Here is a 16,117-nt window from a genome sequence, read left to right as displayed (position 1 = left end):
CCCTCTTACTCAATCATGTCTTCTCCCTGCTGGTATCATACCCTATTCGCTTCTTGGATGGTTTGGGCTGGGCTATATCAAGGGCTAGGGCTCACCCAGGTATCCCATATGCAATAGTCTAAAGGTGTTTAGAGCGGCATTTCTTTCTATTGAAGTATGCAAGATCTACAAAATCTCAAGACAAAGGGCATCCCCTCTTCCGTGTAACCGAACCTCACAGCGTGATTAGAACTATGAATAATACGTAAATGGAATTATTCATTATAATTACTAAGTTCATATAGACATCAACATGACATCCTTCTGATCAGCCTAGTAACTCCGCCACTCATCCGTCTCAGTATCTAACAACACGTTCTTCGGGACGACTTTTCCACCCTTGAGACTACCAGCCTCGACCACACCTCCCGCAGCCGCAGCACCATTCTCCCTATGAAGCTTATTAGCCCCGGCGAGGACCGTGAAGTTCGCGAGGGATATCTCGGCCCCGCTTTGGACTTTAGTAGTCGGGACGCCGAAGTACGCCGCGTCAACGCGCTCATGGCTGATGGACAACTCGTAGTAACCCCTGTAGTAGAAATCCTGCCATTGGAGCTCGGGGTTGGTAGCGACGAAGTATTCGGAGCCGACCTGGGCCTCTGCGAGAGTTACATTCTGCCCGGCTGGTGACGGCGAGCTTACGGCGCTTCCGGCGAATTCTACACCAATTGATCCGTTACCTGTGACTGGGTCGTAAGGGTGTTCGTCAAGCCAGATGAGATCAGACACCCACGAAGCGTGAGAGTCGCCGGCGAGGAAGATGTTGTTTCCAATCTTGTTCTCGTATAGAGTATGGAAAGTCCTGTTGCGGTTCGCCTGGTAGCCGTCCCATTGGTCATAGTTGAAAGGTGTCTCTGCGCCTGACGAGATACTGGAGTTGATACGACTGAAGACAATCTGGTTTCCAATTACCCGCCAAGTGGTTCCTCGCCTCTCGCTATCCTTCAGAGTCCTGTAAAACCACGCCTCTTGTCTGGGTCCCATAAGCGATCTGCTAGCATCGTTGTAGATCTCAGATAGATAATGTGTGTTCCAGTAGACATCGGTTATCGACCTATCGTACTGCCTCGTATCGAGCATAATAAGGTCAAATAGACTGCCGAATTGGAAGTTGCGCCATATTCTTAGGTTATCGTCCATATCGACTTGTCGGATTGGCACTGAATTTGTTAGTCAAAGGGGGCACGGGAGCATATTTCATAACTCACTCCACTCAAAATAAGCTCTTACAGCATTCATCTTCCGCTGGTCGACAGAAACACCTCCATCCTCAATGAATGATTCTTCGGTATTATTCAAGTGGGCGGACCCATCGCGCCAAGTGTTGTCGGCCACCTCTTTTCAACTATTGTTAGTGATGGATTCCTCGTTTAGCTGATGAAATGACAAACCATGATCATCCCACACAGGAATCCAGGGAAACCTCTGATGGCTGGCAAGGAGATCTATGTCGGTCCTGTAGGTGGCAAGGCGCTTGCGATAATCATATAGCCTACGGTTGTGGTTAGCTAGCTGCTGTGCTGATGCCGGCACTTGAATGAAGAAACTTACGTGTGTATCTCCCGGTTTGGAAGCGGGATCCGACCGTACTGCAAAACTCACATTTAGTAACTGCTGCCAGAAGTGTGGTAAAGAGATCTCCGAAACAGCTGTAACTATGGCAAAACGTGAATTCAACATGAAGGGACGTCCTGAAGTGTAAGAGAGAATATAAGAAGAGGACGACCGTAGAAAATCGCTCACAGAATCTCCCCAACCATACTCTCCGTTAGCGTATTCGTAAATGTAATCACCGAGATGAATAACGTATTCCACCGAGTCTTTTCGCGCGGGGTTGCCGTACGCATTGAAGAACCCGAATGCTGAGTAGATAGATGTTAGAGATCCGATGAGGATATTAGAACAGGGCGACGCACGATAGTTGGAACATGAGTATACGGCCAGCTTGATAGGGTTTGAAATCTTATCCTTAGCAGCGGGGATAGTCTTGGTACGCCCAACAGGCGACTTGTTCTCAGAGTTGCAAATGGAGAACTGGTAGTCTTTTCCACATGTCAGAACCGACATAAAACTTGATGGAGGGAGGAGGCTGTTCACAATCACCTACAGTATGTCGTGAATGATTTGAGCTTCCTGGCTTCTACCTTTCGGATGGATTTAGCTATTTACGCTACGCAATCATTGTTCCCATGTTTACCTTGACAGTATAGTCGATATCCGAACTTGTGTAGGCAGTGCCCGAGTCTACGACATGTTTCAATGACTCGGAGGTTGCGATTTTCCAGTCGACGCAGACAGGCGCATTGCTTGACATGACATACTCTTCGGTTGAGTGATCGTAAAGCGGCACATATCCCGAGACGGTGACATTGCTCGCATCGTTGTCGTTGGTTGGTGCAGCCCTCGTCCAGAGAATCACGCTATCTTCCGAGGGATCACCAGAGGCAACGCCATGGGTGAAATTCAGTTGGCTCGGCGCCCACGGTGTAGTCCCATGGGTTCTTTTGGCTACTCTATGGATGGAGACTCCTAGTGAAGCATGATGTCTCGAAGGGGAGAGATAGTTGAGATTACCTACAAAGGCAGCCGAGACGACACCTACAAAACACAGCAATCGAGCATGGTTTATCATTGTGCTGACTCGAAGAAGAAGAATGCCCGAGAAGAGGAGGAACGGGTAATATTGACTCTTGTGTTCACTCACCACTTTATACCACGCAGCCCATGTCACCTACGTACCATACGATTTGAGGCACATACTTCATGATACTTACTGCACGTGCTGTCCCATGCACAGCTAACCGCCGCCTCGACACGCGATCGACGGACGAATAGCAGTACAGATAAAAGCAACATCAGTTCAACAGCACGCTGCGACGTCGCATTTTAGCTCGCCTTGTGAGCTTCAATGTCAAACTTCTAGAACCGTAGGTAGGCTGCTGGCGGGATGCTGGGATGTTGCCTGGTTTACCGGTAGGTAGTCTAAACGTGACGAAACATCTGAAGCTGATTGGCCGAGTGCTACAGGTGTGCTACAGGTGCTACCCCGCGATAGGCGTCCCACTCCCTAATCCTATCTCCACAGATAGGGACCAGTGAAGTTACCTGCGCCTTCAGTGGCGTGTTAGGGCCTCTATTGAATGTGCAAGTAGATAGATATTTGATTTAATGTACAATTGATTGTAAAATTGTCTCAATTGATTTACATCCAATGTGATCGTAGGCGTCGTAACATATCAGATCAGTCTCTCGTCCTTTACTTTCATTATCCAGTGAGTGGAAAGCAGCGTGTGCCAAGTGGGCGAATCCACGCCGAGAGGCTCTCGGGGCCACTGTCCCGATATGGCTAGCTGAGGAGACTAGCGGTGCGGATGAATTGGAGCAGCTCATTGGCCACTCTCGATTCCGCCCCTTTCCGCTGCCTGTCACTGGATGAAAGAGCGCTGCGGATGGGTGCACAAAGAAGATTCACCTAAGTAGGTATTCATCAAGTGTCGATTCACGCCTTTCGCTTACCTTCTTATCTTGGAACAGCATCTCATGACCCGGCCCGGCTAGTTGGGATTGGCTGTGGCCAGCTCGAATTGGCGAATGGGAGCCCGCGACTTCACCATGGCTGTCCGCCTCGCTGCGAAGAGTCCACTGCGCTATGCCGTCATTGTCGCACTCGACGAAAAGGCTACATGGGCAAGAAAACATGGGCAAAAGAATAAGAATGGTTTGTTTCCTCGTCTTGGTACCTTTCAAAGTACATGTAGCAAGTTGATGCATTGCGCTTTGTCGCCCTTTCCCCTCGACATCGTGCTCGACAACCATCACAAGGTTGCGTCTTGAAGTCAACTTAAACCAAAGTCGCAAACTCTATGAGCACGTGTTTCCCTTTCCCGGCAGTCCTCGAAGCAAAAGAATTACCCGCACTCGGTACTTAACTTGCCGAAAATCTCGAGTTTTCGAATTTCACTGGTCTACCCGTTTGAGCAGACTTCAAAGTCCTAGAAACACTACTCATCGACCTCCTCGCTACCTCTTCTGGCTTGTCATTAGCAAACGTGGATCAAGATGGGTGCCGACGGCTCTCCCCAAACGCGCGACTACCCCGAGAGGGAGAAGCGGATGGATGATGCGGGCGCCGACGTGAAGTCGCAGATCGCCTCCGCCAGCTCGCTTCATAAGGGCGAGGACATCCTCGCCATGCAAGACTTGGATCCCGCTCTAAATGCCAAAATGCACCTCGTCAACAATGTAAGGCATAGCAGTTAATCAGGCGCCCGCGCTTGCCCGGTGCGTCCTGCCTGTCCCTTGCTAATCAACAGCGGAACGCATTATAGGCCATTGACGAAATTGGTTGGACAAACTACCATTGGAAGTTATTCGTTTTAAACGGCTTTGGGTGAGACACTAAAACATGCGATCGCCAAAAACTTATGCTCCATGATGTTAACCGGAAGAAAAGATACGCGGTGGATTCTATGATAACCCTTATTCAAAGCAACATCGCTGCGCCCGCCTTTAAGGAGTTCGGCTCCGTGGGGTTTGCGAACGGTCAGAATATCGCCTCATACGCCGGCTTACTCGTCGGTGCCATATTCTGGGGATTTGGGGCTGACATCATTGGCCGTCGCTGGGCTTTCAATCTCTCCCTGTTCATCTGCTCTGCAGCTGCCATCGTCGCTGGTGCGGCACCGAACTGGGCTTCACTGGGCTTTTTCGTGGCTCTCGTTGGATTCGGTGGCGGCGGAAACCTGGTCCTAGACACCACTGTCTTCTTGGAGTACCTTCCTGGTGACAAGCAATGGGTACTGACGCTGATGGCGTGCTGGTGGGGGTTCGGTCAGGCAATCACTGGTTTCATCTGCTGGGGTTTCCTAGGTGAGTGGCCCTAAAATCTGCCGTCAAAAGGTCCAAATCTGAACAATTCCCAGTTCCGAGACAATGGAATTGCGATCTGGAAGGAGACGAATGCCCAAGATCTGCGAATATGGGATGGAGATACGTCTATTTCACCGCTGGCGCCTTTGTTCTTGTCTTGTCGATTTTGCGAATTACCATTGTCCGTCTAAAGGAAACACCCAAGTATCAACTAACCGAAGGCGACGACGCCGGACTAGTCGAGAACCTCCAAAGTCTGGCGAAGAAATACAACCGACCTTGTTCACTCACACTTGAACAGCTCGAAGCATGTGGAACGATTCAAGGAACTCACGGTGACTCTCGATTCTCACTTACTGAGTTCAAGGTTCACCTCTCAGGACTATTCGCCACGAAAAAGATGGGGCTATCTACGTCCTTAATCTGGTTGTCTTGGACGCTGATTGGCCTCGCGTGAGTGCCCAGAGGTGTCACCTATCAAGTAGAGAACTAACAGCGTAATCAGATATCCTCTATTCTACGTCTTCTTGTCGTACGTTGGATAATCTCATTTCTCCATTTTGTCATTCCTGCTCTGACAATGCTTCTAGGACGTATCTGCAAACCCGCGGTGTGAGCGGTCCTGTCGAGCCTTTCTATGTCTGGCGCAACTACACACTTGCCAACATATCTGGCATATTTGGTCCTGTTCTCGCTGGTTTTCTGTGCAATATCAGCTTCCTCGGCCGTAAATACACCATGGTCATTGGTGCCCTAGTCACGATGGTATTCTTCTTCGGATATACAGCGGTTCATACCTCAGACCAGAACGTTGCCTTCAGCTGCGTTATCGCCTTCTGCGTCAACATCTACTACAGCTGTCTGTACGCATACACTCCCGAGGTCCTCCCTACCGCCCATCGTGCTACAGGAAACGGTATCTCGGTCTCTTTGAACCGCATCATGGGTATCGTGTCTGCCGTCATTGCCACATTTGCAGACACTCGTACCACGGCGCCGATCTACCTCACCGCGGCCCTTTATGCGGCCATGGCCATTGTCGCTGTCTTCTTCCCATTCGAGCCCTATGGACGTCGTAGCTCGTAGGCTCGGAAAAGCTTTCCACAGTAGGCAGATGGCCTATAGCTTGTAGTTCTCCACGAGCTGCATATCGTAGGTTCTTCATGCATTTGCTACGCGGAACTTGAGCGTATATTACTCTGGCCGCAAGGATTGGCTAATTCGAAAGCTCAGTGTATGGCCGATGTAACTCAGTGAGTTCTGCATCTTGTCTAGGCCTCCCCTGCGCCTACTATTGTGAGCGCCCCCGTTTTGAACATAGATGGAGGCCTTTGAGAGGATCGATACCGTTATACCTAGAATTCATATGTACAAGATACCCAATATTGACCACAATGTTTGTTGGTTTTTGTTTCATTCATTTTGACGTACATGTGAGAATAAACTTTATGTGACTACTTCAACTACTTATTTAGGGGTAAGTCAGGATGAAAGGGGCTTCTGGGTATCTACATGTAAGTGCCTAGGTCACTATACTGGGCAAGTGGTGCGGCTTGGGCCAAGCTGTTGAACTTACCAAAATACTGCCGGACGTAAGTAGTTTTTTTGCTGACGTACATATACATGTTTTCAATTAAAAGCCATTCTCAACAACCAATAACATGGCAAATTGTGAGGTTAAGGTCTCCATGAAAAGAAGTGTCTTTACTGTTTACATGGAAGGAAGGTAGGTTTCCTATATAACCATGAAAAAATTGATGCTGCAACAACATCCCATGTGGTTTCAATGGCAAGATGGCCGAGTTGGTTATGGCGTGAGGTTAAGGAGCACCTTAGCACGATTTCCTCATGGAGCAATCCGCGTGGGTTCAAGTCCCACTCTTGTCAGCTTAATCTTTTGACTACTGGATAACTTTTGTTATTTTTTCCCTCTTGAGCGGGGAAGAGAAGTGGTTAAATCATGTGTCGCAATTGAGTTTTAAGTAATTCAAAGATTGTCTAAAGTTCAGACTCTAAACTTGTTGTTTATCGTAACAACCGATAACTCCGATATGAGCATAGCACGTGACTTATATGTCTTTGTACCAACTAGTTACCGAAGCTTAGTTTTCTTATTACCACTATTCCTTGTACCTGTGCTCTTATTGTCTGAATACATTCTATTAGACATGATTATGTTACACCCAGCTCAATCCAGCTTTGACCCAGGTAACACTATCTCCACTAGTCCTACCTGGCTACGACAGTCCCAGATCTTCCTCAGTCTCAGGCCAGCTCTATCAACGAGATCTTTAAATTCAGTTGGCTTCCGCTCGATACCATTGATAATAGACATCATGGCAAGATCACGCTGGTGCGAATATCTTGTGTAATAGCCCCAGTTCGCTGGTAGCGGTGCAGGTGCGGCAGGTAGTTCCGCGCATCCTCTGGTCGTGTTCATGACTTGATCGCTGTCGCACTCAGCGTCAGTACAATACGATTTCCGAAAATGCGTCGCATACATGCTGAAATAGAGCGAGGCGGATGCACAACTTACCATATCAATATTCGACTGCGGGGACCCATAGAGGGTTTGATAGCATTGAGAATACGCACGCAGTAGTCATCCGACCAGTCGTGAAGGATATAGCGCAGCCAATAGACATCGGCGTTCTTGACCGGATTCACATCGAAGAAATCATGAGGCATGAATTTGACACGGCCAGCCGTCAGCGCTTCGGCGTTCTCGCGCGGCCATACCTCAGTCTGTGCCTGTTGCAGGGCCGGGGCACGGTCTTGGACGACGAATTGGAGGTCCGGATAGATATGTGATAGCTGAAGGCAGAAACCGCCTTGCGAGTGCGATTTCTGGTTAGCTGAAAAGTATTCCCATTGTACAAGTGGAATTATAAGAACGGTGTGTACTTACCTACGCCGCCGCCTACATCCACAACGGTGGCAGAACCAAGAGTTGCCCAGGGGAAGTCTGGTCACTAAATTAGGACAGGCAATAATCTAGCATTAGATTGCAAGCGTACCATATAGATGAGCTGCACCGAAGACGCGACCCCCACCAACCATCGCGAGCCCAAAAATCCTATGCTCCGGGCGCTTTATCAGCGTAGCGCTCGTCTTGCCGTCGCATGCTTTCGCTAACTCATCGCCGAAAACTCCGGGATAGGCAGACGATCCACCGTCAGAAGAGTTGTTACCCGCCTCGAGGTCGTGGATGGGGACGCTCTCTTCGAGCCAGTCCCAGCGCGGCTTGGATGTTTTGAGTGCATCTTGCCAGGGTGTGACCTCCAATGCATATGAAGGTCCCTTGACCGGATCGCTGAGATAACGCGGTAGGTAATCTGAGCTGCTATACAAGTCCAGTCCGCTGAGCCAAAGGTGTTAGTCTGCGTTGCGGATTACGTAGTGTTACGATCGAGTACATACAACAGCATGATATAAGCACGTAAGGGCTCGTTACCAACCAGTGAAGACGAGATGCGGTTGTTGATGAACACGTCCTCCCCCTTTTCGTGAAAGACATGAATAGAGCAGAGACAGCGCATAATACGAGCTGAGGTATTCTACCGTGTCAGTTTATCCGTCTCTAGCTGTATATTCTGCTAAGATTGATCGCGGGATCTTGGAGGCTGACAATCCCTCCAATTCATGCTCACTTTGAGAGACTTACATAGCTTTCGGGGCTCGATTCCAACGGCGGAGGATAGGGAAATGATCGCAACACCTGCATCGCCACTCTGAGCAAGAATATCAGGTATGCGCTTATCTGCGACAATATGCAAAGCTCGCGCTTCAAAATATTGCGACGAAACCTCCAGCAGCCGATTCTGAGGCTGGCTGACTAGTTCTGTCAGAAGCCCGGCAGCAGCAAGCAGCGTCCTCTGCGCGTCGAAGAGAGACTTTTCAGGCAATTTTGATTCGGCATTCTCAACAGATTCCTGTTTCAACTTCACATAGTCGGCTATAGAAGATTGTATTAGATTACCAAGCTGTTGTAGCTGGTGCAAAGGGTCATCTAGCTGAGTAGTCATGGTTGTCAGGTGTGCATGCAGATGTGTTGACAGCAAATATCAAGATAGTGAAATGGGACGCGAGCTACAGGGGGAAATGATGCGAGCTGTAATACTCAGCATTATTGTCGCTTTGATGGATGTCAACTGTTAGCAGTTCTTTTGTCACAGACGCGGGGGTGGCTGTCGGTGAGTTCAAAGGACCCGAGCCGGACCGGAGTAGACCCATTCAGACGTTAACGCTCTTTGTCAGCGCGTTTAGGACCCAAGTACTTGGAAGTTCAAAGGATCAGATATGTGATTCGAGATTTGAAAGGGAAAAGCGAAGAGTAAGGCGAGATACACGAACAATCGTTCGACGCATACGGAGCGACAGCATACGAATACTGAGATATCATTTACCCTTCGTGAAGATTCAGGTTCAGCCTCATCTTGAAGTCAAGGAGCTTGATAATCGCCAAGATTAATTATGGCATTCGCAATTCCTCCAAGCACCTGGGAGAATGGGTTCAAACAACCGGCGACAGGTCAACCATGGGTCTTCGATCATACCCAAGAGGATGGTGTTGAGAATGATCCGAATGCATATGTGACGCCACCATCAACAGAGCTTGTGACTTCAGACGCTCACAACGACATCGGCATCAATGTTATTCGAACATGGCCCTCAATCTACGATGGAACGAACAGTCCACACGGAGCACCTGCCTGGTGGAACCCATCTGGCAAAGTAGATGTTTTGATCAGCGGAGGTACGATCTTATGAAGCTCATGAAGAAGCCAGTGCTATACTGACAGCATTTCTGTATTAGCGGGTCCAAGCGGATTGGCTGTGGCAGCTAGCCTAGCAAGACAGGGAGTCTCTTTTCGTATTATTGGTAAGATCGTCTGGTAATCTCTGCTCACCAAAAGCAGGCTTGTTTAACGAATTCTATACAGATAAATCGGATGCGCCTCTGGCGGCAGGACGGGCTGATGGTGTTCAACCGCGGTTCTTGGAAACGATTGCGTCATGGGGCCTTGCGTCCGAGGTCCAGGAGGAAGGTCCCTTAATTGAGAGGACTGCGATATACAAAGATGGGGAGAAGTTGTTTTTCAACCGCTCACATCAGTCCGACTCCCGTTACCGTGGGCTACACGTCATCACCCAGGGACAAATCGAGCGTATTTATATTCGTGACCTGGCTCGCCACAAAGCTATAGTGGAGCGCAGTTGTACCCTAGGTGATTACACGGTTTGTCAGGACCGCGATACTACATATCCGATACGGGCTACAATCAAGAATGAACGTACAGGTGGGGTGCAAAGCGTGCAGGCCAAGTTCCTCGTGGGCTCCGATGGTGCCGCGAGTTCGGTTCGTAAGGGATTGAATATCCCCTTCGATGGTGTTAGCACAGACATCTATTGGGGTATTATGGACTGTATATATATCAGTGACTATCCGCACGCTTGGGTTTTTGGGTAGGTCCGCACCGTTTTAACTGTAAAGCCCAAGACAGATGATAATACAAGCTGCTAACTAGTGGAAACAGGAGCGTGATCAGTTCGAAGCATGGTGGCTGTGTGATTATTCCGAGAGAAGATGGGTACATCAGGTATTTCTCAGTCCTGCTAGATTTAACGAGCACCGCTGATCACTGGTAGACTCTATACGCAACTAGACATATCAATGGCAGGCCCCCTCGCAGTGTCGAGGCAGGCGAAAGACCCAACATTTAACGAGTCGGGTGGCAAGATTGACGTGCACTCTATCACACCCGAAGAGGTGCTCGAACAAGCGAACAGAATCTTCTCACCCTACAAGCTCGAGTTTGGGGCTCCTTTGAGTTGGTTTGCAATTTGGAAGAGTAAGTCCGATTTGATGATACCGGGGCAGAACGAAGAAAACTGACATGCGCGCGTAGTCTCGGAGAGAGTGGCTCGGTCCTACTCCTCGCCAGATAACCGCGTTCATCTTGTTGGTGATGCAGCGTAAGTCTAAATCGCTCTGATCCCATATTATAATCAACTCCGTGACAATTGAGCTGAGATGGCTGATATATCTCAACGCCGCCTGTGTAGTCATGTCCACAGTGTCATGGGCGCCTTTGGTCTCAACGCCTCTATTCTAGATGCCGCGAATCTAGCATGGAAAGTTGGTCTCGCTGCTAAGGGCAAAGCGAAACTAGATGCCCTGTTGCCTACGTATAATGGTGAAAGACGGCAGCACGCTGTTAGGATCATTGAGGTGTCTGGCACTTACTTGCGCTTCATCTGCGGCTCTGACCTCAATGTCCCCGATCTTCGAAACATTGGACAGCTCGACGAGCTTGCTAGCAATGTCGGGAATGCCGCTCTAACAAACGGACACGTGAAGAACGGCGATGAGGTGAATACTAATCACCAGGGTCAAGGGGTGAACAGCAATTTCTACAAGGACAATAAGCCTGCCACCAGGCTTAGTCAGGACAAGCCGAAGGAAGCCCAAAAAGAGGCGGATCTAGACTTCCTAGCCAGTTTCTTCAAGACGAACGGCCAGTTCCTGCTCGGTGTGGACTGTCCATATGGTCCTTCGATCATACGGCCGGAGATCAGTGATTCTATCAGACGCCCACTCAGCGTGAAACCGGGAGTGCGTGCTCCCAACCCGCGCATCTGCTGTGAAACAGGAGAGACTGGGTACCTATACGACAAGCTAAGAGGAGCCGCTCTGTTCCACATCGTCATATTTGGATCTTCTCTCAGTGGAAAGCAGATATTGAGCAAGTTGCGCGTGTTCGTCAATGGCCTCCGCGACCCCAAAGGCTTCTACCGGCGGTATGGCGGCGCAGACATCTTTAACGTCGTACTTGTCACCAAGCTGCTGCCCTTCCAGCTGCAAACCTTGCCGCCTTTGGCTTCAGAGCTCGTGGGAACTCTACGCAGTGAGGCCAAGGCGCAAGTGCTATTCGACGACAGGGCGCCAGATGAAGATGCTCATACAACATGGGGAGCAAGCCATGCAAGCGGTGGGGTAGCAGTTATTAGACCCGATCTGTGGGTTGGCATGACTGCGTTCCCGGATGAGACGGAGGACATCAAGAATTATTTCTCGGGGTTTCTTGTATAGTAGCTGATGCCGTAGTTGAATCTTATGTACAAGTTCATTGTCCATCTCTAAACAAGACGCTCATACTGGCACTGAAGTGAACGAGCGGATTTAAGGCGCGCCCGCGGCCTCCATCTCAGTATGCTACGATTGACTAGAATATTGAGTAGTCAAAGAGGACGAAATATTTGGAACGGAATTTGAACGCAAATTGGCCAACCTCGGCTTTTGCGCATCAGACACTGTTAGCGATGAAGCCTGGGAATTGCCTCCATTGAGTACTGTGCTATTAATCACTTGTGCACTGTCTTACGAGCCGCAAGTGGCTGGGCCCAGCCACATTCATTTCAGCCTCTACCTACTCCGTGAACTTGACAGTGATTGTTTTGTATTTTTCTACCGAAGACGGACCACTTAATTGAGATGCTCTATCTTTTACATGACCCCCGATCTACCTTAAAAAACCATCGCGTTGCCATCTACGCACATACTCTATGATCAGCTCCTTCTCAATCGCCCTTGATCCTAACAGGCATTTTGAAATGCGCCGCGCTTCGATTGTATCAAGCCTCACTGCTCCTCCAGCCAGTTCTCTGAAATGATCCCTGTAAAAGCTCTCCAGCGAGCGGATCTCCCCGGCCTCTGACGCCCGCTGCAGCCACTGGTCGAAGGATATCATGAATGGTTTTTGCAGCCGTAATTCATGCGCCATGATCGTAAAGATGTCGTTCAGTGGTTGGCGCACTGGGTTTTCTAGATGAAGGAATATAGGAACTTTGCCCTGGTGCATCAGCATCTCAACAAGCGAGAGCGCAGCGCGATCAACTGGCATCCATGATGCCACCTGCAAGAGGAAGTTAGTTGGGGATTGTCATGGTTCAGAATCGGGCTTGATTTCCACTCACTCCATCTAGCTTGGGGAATGCTCCTATCTTCTGGCTAGCCTGTACCAACGCGGGTAAGTGCTCTTCTGTTTTCCACACGCCAGATGTCCTTTCTGGTCCACTAAGCTGCCCTACTCGAACTACGATGGGTTCGACTCCTGAGAGGCGCGTCGACACATGGTTGAGGTACGTTTCGCATATCCATTTCGCCTCCGCATAGCCCATTGGCACTGAGACGAGTGGATCTTGCATAGCGGACTCAGGAACAACATCTCCGTGATGTCTTACCACAGCAATCGAGGAAGAGAAGAGCAACCGTATGGGTTCCTTCTTCCTTGCCACAAATGCGTTTTGTCCCAACTTGACTAGTGTTTGCAATAGCCTAATGTGAGGTTTGAAACTGTCGAGCCTACGCTGAAAGTCCATTGGCCATGCCAGGTGGAGGATATGTGTGATCCGATGGGCCAGGTTGGATGCCTGGGGCCTCACTACATCGTTTTCTTCAACTATCGATTCCAGATCGAGAATTTCAATTTTCTCCCACTCGTGAGGCTTGAGGCATATTCCGGCCACCTCAAATGCGCGTTCCTGACGATCCAGGAGATTTGACTGGGCTTTATCTCGATTCAACGTTGAGTCAGCCGACTTGGATCCTGGTTGATGGCAACGGATGAGACAGATAATTTTTTCAATCGATTTGATGCGAGCCAATCTAGCTAGAGTATGAGCGCCTAGGTTGCCTGTCGATCCGGTCATCAGAATTGTATGCTTCTCAGTATGTATAGCCGCCTGATCGCTCCATCCCTCGATAAACTCAGCTGCAAGTAATTTCATCTGAAGAGCACGGTCGTCGCGCTCGTCAGTCTTGAGCTTGGCTTGTGGATCAATCAGATGTAGGCTTGCGGCCTCCAACGCCCTTACTGTTGGATTTCGATAGATGAAGTCAGCCGAAATCTGTACCGTTCGAATTTGAGCTCCGTATCTTGATTGTCGTAACCCTGAACCGAGTAGTCGAGCAAGACGCACTGCTTGTAGTGAGTCCATGCCTCTTTCGAAAAGGTCTTCGTCTGCGCCTAAGTTCTCACCACTCAGGCGATTCTGAGCGACAGCTGTAACGAGGTGTCTAATTGTTGACTCCATGTCTGAGGTGTCAAACGAAAATCCATCTTCCAACGTGTCTAGCTCCATTGCATTGTAAGCATTACAGATTTCCTCCCTGAAGATTTCATGTACAGCCTGTCTCATGACCGATCCTTTGTCAGACCGCGGTATCTGTTTCTCGGCTGGCTTGATGATTATTGCGTGTCGTGATGTGATACGTGCATGGTGATCAACTGACAGATTTATAGTCTGTATTAATTTCCACACATGATCCGTTGCTGCCCTAGCATCAATATCATCGCTGATGATGTCTATGATAATCGCTAGCTCGAAAAAGCCGTTTCCAACACAGACAGCCGTCTGTATTACAGGATCCATGTTAAGTGTGTCCTCGAGTAGCCGAGGCTGGACCTTTTCTCCGGTTTTCAGGACGATGACGTCGTCACTACGACCAAGAATTCTGACTTCAACATGGCTGGATGTTTCATTACGCTCCAGCTCGTCCTGTACTTCGAAGGGTTTTCCCCAGCCGATCGGATAACCCACGAGTCGAAAGTGTGGAGAATTCTTGATTGGGTGAAGTTCGAGGCCCAAGTCGGAGCGCAAACGAAGAAATCTCCAGTTGTAATCCGACCCAGGCCTGAATATGGGCGCTATAGCCCCAATCTCTGTCACACCGTAGTGATTCAAGAGTTTTATATTGTGCTGAACTAGTTTAGCACCGGTGTCTGTTTTCAACGCCCCGCCACCAACAGCTAGAAATTCGAGACCGGCTAGTAGTTCCAGGGCTCCGTTTCGCTCTTTCTTGTCGGATAAACAGTGAATATCGTCAATGATGCTCGGAACTGTCATCAATGAACGGCATCCGAACTTTCTAATTAGATCCAAAGTCGAATTCGTTGCCGGTATAATAGAGGACGGGGGAAAGCAGCATGTCATACCAATTGAGAGGCTGAGACACGGCGCCAGGAGACCAAAGCCGTGGTAGAGCGGTAAAGTGGATAAATTAATCCAATCTATCTCCTCTTCAGCGGCGAATTGGTGACAAGCGGCATACCCAAGGATGTACCTATGAGCAAGGTATATTGGTTTTGGGCTTGAATATGCGAGTTAGCTAAACTGCTCGTCCATTAGTGAAACGATTCTACTCACAGGCCAGTAGTACCAGAAGAATGAAGAATCAATGCGTTTATATCATTCGCATCTCGTTGTGGAGGTTCATATCTGGGAGCGTTCTCAACCTCGTTGATATTGGTGTCGGGCTTCTGTGCCATATATGTGCAGTACGGCTCAACTTCGACAACTTGGGCTGAGCTGTGAATATCTTCGGACAAAGAGGATTTGGTCCGCTGAGACGCTAGAATGATTTTGGCACCCGTCTTTCGCAGAAGGTGGAGTATACTTGTCGAGCTCAGACGGGCAGATACCAGCAAAACCTAGTTGTTTGGATATTAGCAGCCCGGAATCCTGAGTTGCGGGACAGGTTCTAACTTTACCGGAATATTCAACGACAATAGAGCCGCGAGATGGAGGAAAAGCCCAACACCACTCTCTAGAAAAATCGCAATAGGCCGCTCCTCAAAAAGTTCTCCATTTTGGTTTACGGGTATTGCAACTCGCCGTATCCAGTCAGCACAACGACATACCATTTGGTCAAGCTGCTTGAAGTTGATCGCAATTGCATTATACGAGTTCTCTCCTCGTCCTGTAAGGCTATTCTTAACTAGCTCCGATTGAAGGGCAAAGATGTGGTTCGGGTTCTCTCGTGCGTTAAACTGAATCAATTGCGGTAACGACGATATACTCTCCAAAGCACTACCAGCACTCGGAGATTTCGTTGGCTTCGGATCGAAAACGGGTCTCTTAAATCCAATTTGACGAGAAACTGCCATTTTGAAATTACTGGCGTCAAAATTTCAAAAGGATGCACTATTAGGCCGCAAGATATTCGGGTGTGGTAGAATGTTGTTGATGCGCAGTGAGTCTAATAGGGGTACCTACCTATCTGATTCGAATTTTTGCCTATATACAGAGCAGCATATGCTTTGAAACGTGGTGCTAGGCTGACAATGGAAAGCGAGTTTCTTCATGCCAAGCATGTGTCTTTTGTCAACCATACTTGTTCTCATTGTTAGTACAAAAGAGCATTGTG

At 49.0% G+C, this 16,117-nt stretch overlaps 5 protein-coding genes and 1 non-coding gene across 6 annotated transcripts; 3 read left to right on the top strand and 3 right to left on the bottom strand.

Moving 5' to 3' along the window:
* Positions 1 to 134: 134 nt before the first annotated feature.
* Positions 135 to 2,966, bottom strand: F5B22DRAFT_613829 (PhoD-like phosphatase). Its single transcript, XM_047975433.1, has 8 exons — positions 2,237 to 2,966; positions 2,147 to 2,183; positions 1,956 to 2,081; positions 1,783 to 1,901; positions 1,591 to 1,628; positions 1,431 to 1,531; positions 1,248 to 1,376; positions 135 to 1,199 (listed from the first exon to the last, which is right to left on the bottom strand). The coding sequence occupies exons 1-8, from the start codon at positions 2,669 to 2,671 to the stop codon at positions 313 to 315; spliced, it is 1,872 nt and encodes a 623-aa protein (XP_047829224.1). The 5' UTR covers positions 2,672 to 2,966; the 3' UTR covers positions 135 to 312.
* Positions 2,967 to 3,493: 527 nt separating this feature from the next.
* On the top strand, positions 3,494 to 6,499 carry F5B22DRAFT_613821 (major facilitator superfamily domain-containing protein). The gene is made up of 7 exons (XM_047975432.1): positions 3,494 to 4,281; positions 4,368 to 4,429; positions 4,493 to 4,908; positions 4,962 to 5,361; positions 5,414 to 5,440; positions 5,499 to 6,060; positions 6,142 to 6,499. Exons 1-6 carry the CDS (start codon positions 4,099 to 4,101, stop codon positions 5,992 to 5,994), a joined length of 1,584 nt encoding a protein of 527 aa, XP_047829223.1. The 5' UTR covers positions 3,494 to 4,098; the 3' UTR covers positions 5,995 to 6,060; positions 6,142 to 6,499.
* Positions 6,500 to 6,696: 197 nt separating this feature from the next.
* F5B22DRAFT_t133 lies at positions 6,697 to 6,795 on the top strand. The gene has a single exon. It is a non-coding gene; the product is annotated as a tRNA-Leu (tRNA).
* A 163-nt stretch (positions 6,796 to 6,958) lies between these two features.
* On the bottom strand, positions 6,959 to 9,246 carry F5B22DRAFT_290195 (S-adenosyl-L-methionine-dependent methyltransferase). Its single transcript, XM_047970401.1, has 6 exons — positions 8,573 to 9,246; positions 8,329 to 8,455; positions 7,926 to 8,269; positions 7,817 to 7,873; positions 7,445 to 7,739; positions 6,959 to 7,358 (listed from the first exon to the last, which is right to left on the bottom strand). The coding sequence occupies exons 1-6, from the start codon at positions 8,931 to 8,933 to the stop codon at positions 7,097 to 7,099; spliced, it is 1,446 nt and encodes a 481-aa protein (XP_047829222.1). The 5' UTR covers positions 8,934 to 9,246; the 3' UTR covers positions 6,959 to 7,096.
* Positions 9,190 to 12,197, top strand: F5B22DRAFT_290184 (FAD binding domain-containing protein). The gene is made up of 7 exons (XM_047970400.1): positions 9,190 to 9,664; positions 9,725 to 9,790; positions 9,852 to 10,374; positions 10,446 to 10,508; positions 10,558 to 10,760; positions 10,818 to 10,884; positions 10,975 to 12,197. The coding sequence occupies exons 1-7, from the start codon at positions 9,382 to 9,384 to the stop codon at positions 11,999 to 12,001; spliced, it is 2,232 nt and encodes a 743-aa protein (XP_047829221.1). The 5' UTR covers positions 9,190 to 9,381; the 3' UTR covers positions 12,002 to 12,197.
* A 234-nt stretch (positions 12,198 to 12,431) lies between these two features.
* On the bottom strand, positions 12,432 to 15,857 carry F5B22DRAFT_648285 (uncharacterized protein; the record flags this gene model as incomplete). Its single annotated transcript, XM_047979000.1, has 4 exons — positions 12,432 to 12,824; positions 12,886 to 15,061; positions 15,118 to 15,401; positions 15,462 to 15,857. The coding sequence occupies 4 exons, from the start codon at positions 15,855 to 15,857 to the stop codon at positions 12,432 to 12,434; spliced, it is 3,249 nt and encodes a 1,082-aa protein (XP_047829220.1).
* Between the last annotated feature and the right edge of the window lie 260 nt (positions 15,858 to 16,117).

The sequence above is a fragment of the Xylaria bambusicola genome, assembly GCF_022495145.1.
Source record: "Xylaria bambusicola strain CBS 139988 unplaced genomic scaffold F5B22scaffold_32, whole genome shotgun sequence".
Lineage (NCBI taxonomy): Eukaryota > Fungi > Ascomycota > Sordariomycetes > Xylariales > Xylariaceae > Xylaria > Xylaria bambusicola.
Note: the sequence above shows the minus strand (reverse complement) of the source record. Positions and strands in the feature narration are given on the sequence as shown.

What these genes read in the sequence shown, in the direction of transcription:
- F5B22DRAFT_613829 (XM_047975433.1), bottom strand. Translation starts at nt 2,671, where the DNA reads ATGATAAACCATGCTCGATTGCTGTGTTTTGTAGGTGTCGTCTCGGCT. An exon ending in ATATCGACTATACTGTCAAG is followed by an intron (nt 2,184 to 2,236) that starts GTAAACATGGGA and finishes TCCATCCGAAAG; the next exon opens with GTAGAAGCCAGGAAGCTCAA. An exon ending in AAGAGCTTATTTTGAGTGGA is followed by an intron (nt 1,200 to 1,247) that starts GTGAGTTATGAA and finishes TAACAAATTCAG; the next exon opens with TGCCAATCCGACAAGTCGAT.
- F5B22DRAFT_290195 (XM_047970401.1), bottom strand. Translation starts at nt 8,933, where the DNA reads ATGACTACTCAGCTAGATGACCCTTTGCACCAGCTACAACAGCTTGGT. An exon ending in CGGTGCAGCTCATCTATATG is followed by an intron (nt 7,874 to 7,925) that starts GTACGCTTGCAA and finishes TTTAGTGACCAG; the next exon opens with ACTTCCCCTGGGCAACTCTT. An exon ending in CGCAGTCGAATATTGATATG is followed by an intron (nt 7,359 to 7,444) that starts GTAAGTTGTGCA and finishes TGAGTGCGACAG; the next exon opens with CGATCAAGTCATGAACACGA.
- F5B22DRAFT_613821 (XM_047975432.1), top strand. Translation starts at nt 4,099, where the DNA reads ATGGGTGCCGACGGCTCTCCCCAAACGCGCGACTACCCCGAGAGGGAG. An exon ending in AAATGCACCTCGTCAACAAT is followed by an intron (nt 4,282 to 4,367) that starts GTAAGGCATAGC and finishes AACGCATTATAG; the next exon opens with GCCATTGACGAAATTGGTTG. An exon ending in TGGACGCTGATTGGCCTCGC is followed by an intron (nt 5,362 to 5,413) that starts GTGAGTGCCCAG and finishes CAGCGTAATCAG; the next exon opens with ATATCCTCTATTCTACGTCT.
- F5B22DRAFT_290184 (XM_047970400.1), top strand. Translation starts at nt 9,382, where the DNA reads ATGGCATTCGCAATTCCTCCAAGCACCTGGGAGAATGGGTTCAAACAA. An exon ending in CCGCACGCTTGGGTTTTTGG is followed by an intron (nt 10,375 to 10,445) that starts GTAGGTCCGCAC and finishes TAGTGGAAACAG; the next exon opens with GAGCGTGATCAGTTCGAAGC. An exon ending in TTGGTTTGCAATTTGGAAGA is followed by an intron (nt 10,761 to 10,817) that starts GTAAGTCCGATT and finishes ATGCGCGCGTAG; the next exon opens with TCTCGGAGAGAGTGGCTCGG.